Below are 7,430 nucleotides of genomic sequence, written 5' to 3'. Positions count from 1 at the left end.
TATGTATAAAAGTTTATACATAAACCTTTATACAAGTTTAAATATAAGGTTGCATTCTCAAAGCAGAATACACATGGAAATACAAACTTGTTTTCAGTACCAAGTCATTAACAATAGATAAGGTATATGTGCATTTGTAAAAATGTGTGTGGATGCTCAATTTGAACACCTATTTAATGATGTCATCTTCTGTGTTGTGTTGTGTTGTGTTGTGTGTGGGTATGGGGGAATGTTGCACTCTAAACTTTATGCCTGTAGTATTTATTTCTTATTTTTACACTTAACAATCTGTGAACTTTTGAATTTCAAAGTAATTTAAAAAGTAATTTAAAAATGTCTCTTTATTCTGGCATTAACCAAATAGAAATCCTTTTTGGTATTTCTAACTGACCTAAACCAGGAAAAGTTTATTCAGATTTAATGTCAGACATTTAGAAAAATTGTATGCATTTTATGGGTTGTATAAAGCCCAAATATCACCGGGTTTTAACTGTATAGTTATAAGTGATCTGACAACAATAGGTAATAATCGGTAATAATAGTAATATAATAATAGGTATAGATATTCTTCAAGATTCTGGAAACTGTCTGAAACACACCGCATCTCCATTTGTATCTTCCATGGACCCTGCATTTGGTTTCGTCTTTACTATGTGGACTTGATTGTTTGCAATAAGGCTGTAATAACCATTTCTATATTTTCGTGGTGAAAGTTCGAACCATGTGCCTTCAATTGCGGAGTGCGCATGCGTGTGCTGTTGTATGAGTATGAGACGCAAGACTGCAGCACCCGGCTTGGGAAGTTCTGACATGATCCGGGTGTAAGGAGAGAAACGTGCTGATAACTGCTTCTGTTTTAGGGTGAATCTGTGCGCGTGGACCGTATGACGTAGAAGCCGTGGGGGCAACATGACAGCTAACGAGGATCAGGAGGTATGAAGCAGCAACGTAGCACCTGGAGGCTAGCTGATGTTAGCGGCTAGCTGCTAAAAACTATGACAGAGTGGAGCCACTACCAGGTTAGCTGTTAGCAAAGCTCCGTCCATTAGAACTGTCCAGGTCAGCTCTACCACATTCAGGATAGTGAGCGACGTGTCACCGTATTTTACATTTTTATGGGGTTAAAGGGAGAATGCTACCGGCATAACATTATTCGTTAGCTACAGAAATCTGCAACATTATGCTGCTGTTTTATTGCTGTTTTTGGAGTGACATTATCAGATTCCTTGCTACAGCGATTATATTAAACTGTTGTCTTTTTCTCCAAGATGGAGCTGGAAGCTCTTCGCTCCATCTATGAGGGGGATGAGTGCTTCAAGGAGATCAGTCCAGTTTCCTTCCAGTTCAGGGTGGGTACCATCCCAGGCACCGCTACCTCTTCTGGCTCCTTCAGTCTCACTGTGGCACAAATGGGCTTTGCAAGCTCTGAAGCTACAGTTTTTGGGCCGACAGCTCAGAATATATTTAGATCGTTGCTCAGAATGATCAGATGTTAAAAATAATAACAATTGTAAAGAGTTGTATAAGCTTCATCGAACACAAAATGATCAGTTAACTTCATGTTGTTATAATTTAGTCACCAGCTCAGGTGAAGCTATGAAAAAGTCCAGCTGAAAATTGTCATTTGATCTAATTAACATACTGTTTGCCATAAGAACAAAGATCTGCTTGTCCTTTTGTGTTAGCTGTAGTTGCCTCCAAAAAAAGTGTGCGTCTATTACTGCTTTGCATGAAAATGATCTCACTGGTAAGGAAACTGATGGTGAGGAGTTGAGTTGCAAAGAAGGCTAAAGGTGCCACAGGTGCAGAGCATGCTCAGTATTGGTACCAGGTTGGTGTGAATGCTTCAAGGTAAAACTAAAACCTTAGGACAATGGGCTCGTGTCGAAAAGGGTGGCACTGGAGCCACTCTTAAAAATAAACATTAAGAGGAGGGTGACAGGAAGGACAAAGATGGTGAGCTGGAGATTGATGCAAAATGACTTCCTCGAAAGTATTCCTGAAGCGTAATTTGTCCAGAGAAGAAAAGGTTCTGTGCTTTGCTAATGGTGAATCATCCTGATACAATTTATGTGTGAATGTTTTTCCATGCAAGCAAGTGGGGTCCACCCCCAATTCTGCCAAAAAGCACTGCTCTGAACAAAGCTGGCTACTCTGAGAGGAACAATCTAGGAACAATTGGGTGATTACATGTGCATTGTCTAAAATCATGAAGGCCTGTGGTGCTGAACCAAAGGGATAACAAAGTTGCTCAAAGGTCAGAACCATGGATTTAGTCCAAAATTGATCTTTATCATACAAGAAATTGCAGAATTTATAAAACCTCCAACTCTTTGTAGTGTTTTTTTTTTAGTTCCTCTAAGTACCAAAGAAATCTAAATAAAGTCTATGTTGAATCCAGAAAACACGTCTGTGTCACTGCGGCCTCTTTTTGCCATGACAGCAAATCAGTAGCAAACTAATCTAAGTGTTGTACAGTCTGTTTACTGGTTTACCTTTTGGTTGAACTAACAGGTTGGGGACCTTGAGGACAGGAAAGCGTTCATCCTGGATGTCACATGGCCAGACACGTATCCAGAGACAGCACCACAAATCTGCCTGGATGCTTTTTTCAACAACAGAATGTAAGTTGGAAGAAGTGGGGTAAATTAAAAAATAATCTTTTATCAGTATTGCATGAGCAACATTAATGTTCCCCCTGACATGTTCATGTTCTACCATGGAACTGTGCTGAGTAGACTGGAAGAACCAGTGGAACCTTAAGGGTGCATTGCCACGTTATTTGACTTTTTTTATCATTATTTAATCGTCGATAGCTCACTCTGGTCGCATACAAAGTTAAGAAAGATGATCACATCCTGCTGGTGTAATAGTTGTTATTTTGGTGTATTGTTCTTTGTTTTTGCTCAATTTGTTAGCAAATAAAGCCTTTAGTGTTTATTTACGATTTTAATGCAAGTATGTACTACGCATGCGCAGCAGGTGTTAAAATAAGGAAGCGGCTAACGGCTATTAGCATCTTCCAGCGAAACAATGAAGAAAGGTGATGGATGGATGGGCTTTGATCACGCCAAGCTGCGGCTCTATTGCGAGGCATTGCAGAGGGCCAGGCTCGGTCCGGCATTATTTAAAATGTTTTATTAATTAAGCAAACCGGCATTATTATAGTTCATAATAATACTGCCAAAGCCATGTTCTACAGTGAGCTTATGTGTCTAAGCTAATGTGCAGTGTTTCCACCACACATAGCATAATTCACGCATGCCAAAACGTTCCACGTTGGTCTCATCTTTCTGTTGCCTTGGATTTTATATAACAATATCAGAATAAAGTTGGATACGCCACATGTTTCATTTTCATTTCCTTTTCATTTATTAGTGATTTAAATTTAAAGCCATGTATCGTTTTCCTTCCACTTCACAGTTATGCACTGCTTTGTGTCGGTGTATCGCGTCAAATCCCACAACAATGCATTACGGTTATTGGTTGTTAGGTGAAAAAATGTGGGGAAAGTACTTTTGCAATGTACTCAAAATAGTTTGGGTTGCTATGTAAGCCTGCACAGCTAAAACATGTTTTCTTAGCTAGTGTTTAAGACTGTAGACCCATTCTGTAGTTCCTGGATATTTTGGAAGTCTGTTTTCTTTCTGATAACAGCTCTGCAGAGACGAAGCAGCTCATCCTATCGAAGCTGGAGGAGCAGGTAGAGGCAAACCTTGGCTCTGCCATGATGTATACTCTGTTTGAGTGGGCAAAGGAGAACCAGGAGGCACTCATGGAGAGCCACAGGCCTGTTGTGACTGCTGTGGTCAGTATATTTAAACTTCATTGCTTTTTCCTGCTTTTCCTGCTCAGTAAAGCGTGACTGCGGCAGAGATTCTGTTAATTTAAACCCTTCCGCTTATTCTAGATGTTTCTGATGATTTCTTTTAGATTTAGAGTAGTAGATTAGAGGTAACCTTTTCTAAAACTTCAGTATCAGGTGTTGGGATGTGTCTTGAGGTTTTAGGAAACTACCAGGTTAATATTTGTCTGTGTGGCAGACCCTGACATCAAACACTGAGGTGACGGCTCCCTCTGCAGCAAAGAAGAGAGAAAAGAAGGAGCAGCTGACAAAAGCACAGAAACGAAGAATGATTAACAGAACAGGTGGGGTATTCTTGCTTTTAAAATTGAACTAGTAAAGTAATCAATAATGATGCAACGGCCCTTTAGTTACTGATCAAAGTTGGCTCTGAGCAGCTCAGATGTTGTAATGCTTTAAAGTCAGATCTTTTTTTCCAGTTCGCTGAGACCAACCAAAAAAGGTTTCTTCCATGGTCATTGTTTGCTACATTTAATCAACTCAAACTAGTGCATAAATGTGGAAAATGTTTTTACAGGTGTGTCAATCATTTGCATTCATATTTTGCTGCAAATACAGCTGTAAGTCTTTTAGGGTACGTCTGTCTTTGCACATCTGGGGACTGAAATCTGTGGTCGTTCTGCTTTGCTGGATAACACACGATCAGACAGATTGGGTGGAGAGCATATGTGAAAAAATCTATTTTTAAATTTTGCCACAGATCCTGATTTATTGCATGTTGGCTTTAGGTAGGGATGGACTATGCCATTATAACACATGAATAAACTTTGATTGAAACCATTCGATTGTAGCTCTGTCTGCATGTTTAGGGCTGTTGTCCTGTTGGAAGGTAACGTCTTTCAGCAACTTCTATCTTACAATACTTACATAAAGAGTAGAATGGTGAATGGAATGGTCGTCCTTTATCCCGTCAATTGATGTTCCAGCCTGAGGTGTGGATCTCTATTGCTCCTCCAGAGTTGCCAAGTGATTATGCAGTTGTGAAATGCATTGTTGTCTTTATAAAGTCACAAAAATGTCATAGTGAACTGTACATTAACTAATTTGGAATATAATATATATTCCAACTTGCATTCAGTCTCAAATAGAAAAAGCAACACTTTTGAAAGACAGACGTAATATTATAGTCTGAAACGGATTTTTAAGTTCTGTCCAGAATGTATTAAATGTTGGCCAACAAACAGCCTGCATGTGTGCATGCAGAACATTTCCACAATTAAAAAGACATCTTGATATTCTTTTTAAGTCCTAATTGTATTTCAGAGCTTAAGGTGTACAGCCATTTTAATTTATCTTCTTTTCTTTTCTTTTTTGGCATCTGTACTGTGGTTTTCAGCAGTTAACACTTTAAATATTCTTTGTGTTTCAGACAATAAAGGGGAGCTACCTAGAGGTTGGAACTGGGTGGATGTGATCAAGGTAGGTGCAATACCTTCTTTTCCCACCAGATGGCAAACTGGATACTTTTTGAGCTTTCATTTGTTAACTTTGTCCTTCTCTATTCCTTCAAAATGGCTGCCTGACCAACCTCCAGCATGTAAGTACAAGACAGCCAGTTTTGTAGTTAATTATATTTTCCTCATTTCGGGCCACATTATAAAGTCTCATTGTTTTTCCTGATGTCCCTGCACAGCTGAGTAGAACAGGAGGAAAGGATGACGACTAGAGCAGAAGAAGTCTCACGCTTCACGCTTGAACGCCAAACTCATTGTAGTTGCTGCTGCTCCTCTACAGATGCCTTCACAGGCAGCCTGAGTGATGTGGGACACTCAGCACGGCTGCTTGCGCCATAAACACACCCCATCGTTGTTATCTGTGGTGTTTCTGCTCCACAGTCAGGTGAGCAGGTTGTCTGTCCTCCATCAGGGTGGAGTTTTACCTGCTCAGACGTCCTGACTGTCACTGCCGTGTTTTCAGTTACACACTGAAGACGATGACGTTGGATCAAAACTGGTGTTCCGCTGTTACTTTAAGGTGCTGTGTAACTTTTTCAAAGAATAGACATTTTTAATGTAACAGAAAATACTACCCTTAATCGTTTTCCTATTTTGATGTTAACTTTTCTTTATAAATTGTAAATCTGGAAATGTTTATATAAAAATTAAACTCGCATTTTGTCAGCTGCTTGTTTGTTTTTGTTGTTCACTAGTAAAGGTGGACTTCCCTCAGTCAATACTGATGCAGTTTGGCCTAATTCCGTTAAATTATGAATCCTACAGCATGTTTTTGAGACCTACCTACTTTAAACATTTTAAATCATACCAACGTAACTTTGGTACTTAATGTTTTATCTTCCATAAATAACTACAAAGTTTCTGTTTTTTTGCAAAGAAACAGATTTTGTAATTATTATTTTTGCAGATTTTTCCAATTAAATTCTGAATCAGTTCCTTTCAATTATGCAATCTGTTTTGTACACAAACATTGCTGTATAGTTTGGTTCTTCCACAATACAGGTAATGTCAGCACTTTACACTGAAGAATAAAGAGCATGCCCTCCACAACATGGACTTCCCAGATCCAAACTATAATGAACAATCAGTTCTACAGAGAGGATCACATGGTCTGACCCTGCCCTCCTCCCAGGACTAGTACAGGTCTAATGTCAGAAAGAAAAGGGCAGCAAATACCTCTGCAGACCCCACACATCCTGGACAGAAACTTTACACTTTTACCTTCAGGTTGGTGCTACAGAGCATTAGTTTAAAATAAAACAGTCACCACAGATAGTTTCTTCTTCCAGGTTGTCTCTGACAGTCATAGTGCCCAGATCAACACCATGCTTAGTTGCACTAATCAAGCCATGTCTTTCCCTTTTGTAGAAACATTAATTCATGCATATTTACAAAAAAAATTATGTTTGTACCAAAATTGTCTTCATTGAGAACAAAGTTGTAACAAAGTCAAAGTTCTTGTTTTTATTCATTATCAGTTGAAGCTGATTCTGAGCTTTATTTACTCAAAAAGCTCATGGAAATTATTTCTGTTTATCTTTGCTCTTGAACAAAATCAGTGACTAATGGGGTCCGCTAATCTGCACAGGGGTGCTATATTTCCTATAGGATTCTTGGAGGCAGAATCCTGTAGGAAATATAGCACTTTCTATGCATTGCAACCCCAGATCCGCCGCTGTTCAAGCTCTGTGCCTCACTGGTTACCTTTTCTACCAATCAGGATCACCTCATCCTCAGTAAGTGAGGCAGCACTGGGGGTATCTTTAGAACCTGATCGTGTTTGGACTGTTTCGATTCAGTTGAGATTTCTGAGTTATCTAAAATATTAGCTTCATCTAAACCATCAATTTGTATATTAGACCCAATCCCAACCAAATTATTTAAGGAAGTACACATACTAACTAAAGGGAGACAGACAACCGATGCATCTCTACCTGCCGGGAGGACAGAGTAGCTGCTGTACTACACTACCCTGTTTTTAACGTAACAGAAAAATAAACTTCACTGTTATATTCAATTAACTTACCTGTCTAGCAGAAAGCCTGCAAACTCCTCATCCATTTTAAATCCCCACTCCTTCATGAATTATCTCTACCTGGTAATAATAGCAG

General features: G+C 39.2%; 1 protein-coding gene across 1 annotated transcript; it reads left to right on the top strand.

Annotated features, from left to right (window-relative positions):
* The first annotated feature begins 744 nt into the window (after positions 1–744).
* Positions 745–5,985, top strand: rwdd (RWD domain containing 4). Its single transcript, XM_012850602.3, has 8 exons — positions 745–933; positions 1,269–1,349; positions 2,515–2,624; positions 3,658–3,808; positions 4,044–4,149; positions 5,235–5,284; positions 5,400–5,402; positions 5,499–5,985. The coding sequence occupies exons 1-8, from the start codon at positions 910–912 to the stop codon at positions 5,529–5,531; spliced, it is 558 nt and encodes a 185-aa protein (XP_012706056.2). The 5' UTR covers positions 745–909; the 3' UTR covers positions 5,532–5,985.
* Positions 5,986–7,430: the final 1,445 nt, after the last annotated feature.

This window comes from Fundulus heteroclitus, chromosome 14 (assembly GCF_011125445.2).
Source record: "Fundulus heteroclitus isolate FHET01 chromosome 14, MU-UCD_Fhet_4.1, whole genome shotgun sequence".
NCBI lineage: Eukaryota > Metazoa > Chordata > Actinopteri > Cyprinodontiformes > Fundulidae > Fundulus > Fundulus heteroclitus.
Note: the sequence above shows the minus strand (reverse complement) of the source record. Positions and strands in the feature narration are given on the sequence as shown.

What these genes read in the sequence shown, in the direction of transcription:
- rwdd (XM_012850602.3), top strand. Translation starts at nt 910, where the DNA reads ATGACAGCTAACGAGGATCAGGAG. An exon ending in GCTTTTTTCAACAACAGAAT is followed by an intron (nt 2,625 to 3,657) that starts GTAAGTTGGAAG and finishes TTCTGATAACAG; the next exon opens with CTCTGCAGAGACGAAGCAGC. An exon ending in GGCCTGTTGTGACTGCTGTG is followed by an intron (nt 3,809 to 4,043) that starts GTCAGTATATTT and finishes TCTGTGTGGCAG; the next exon opens with ACCCTGACATCAAACACTGA.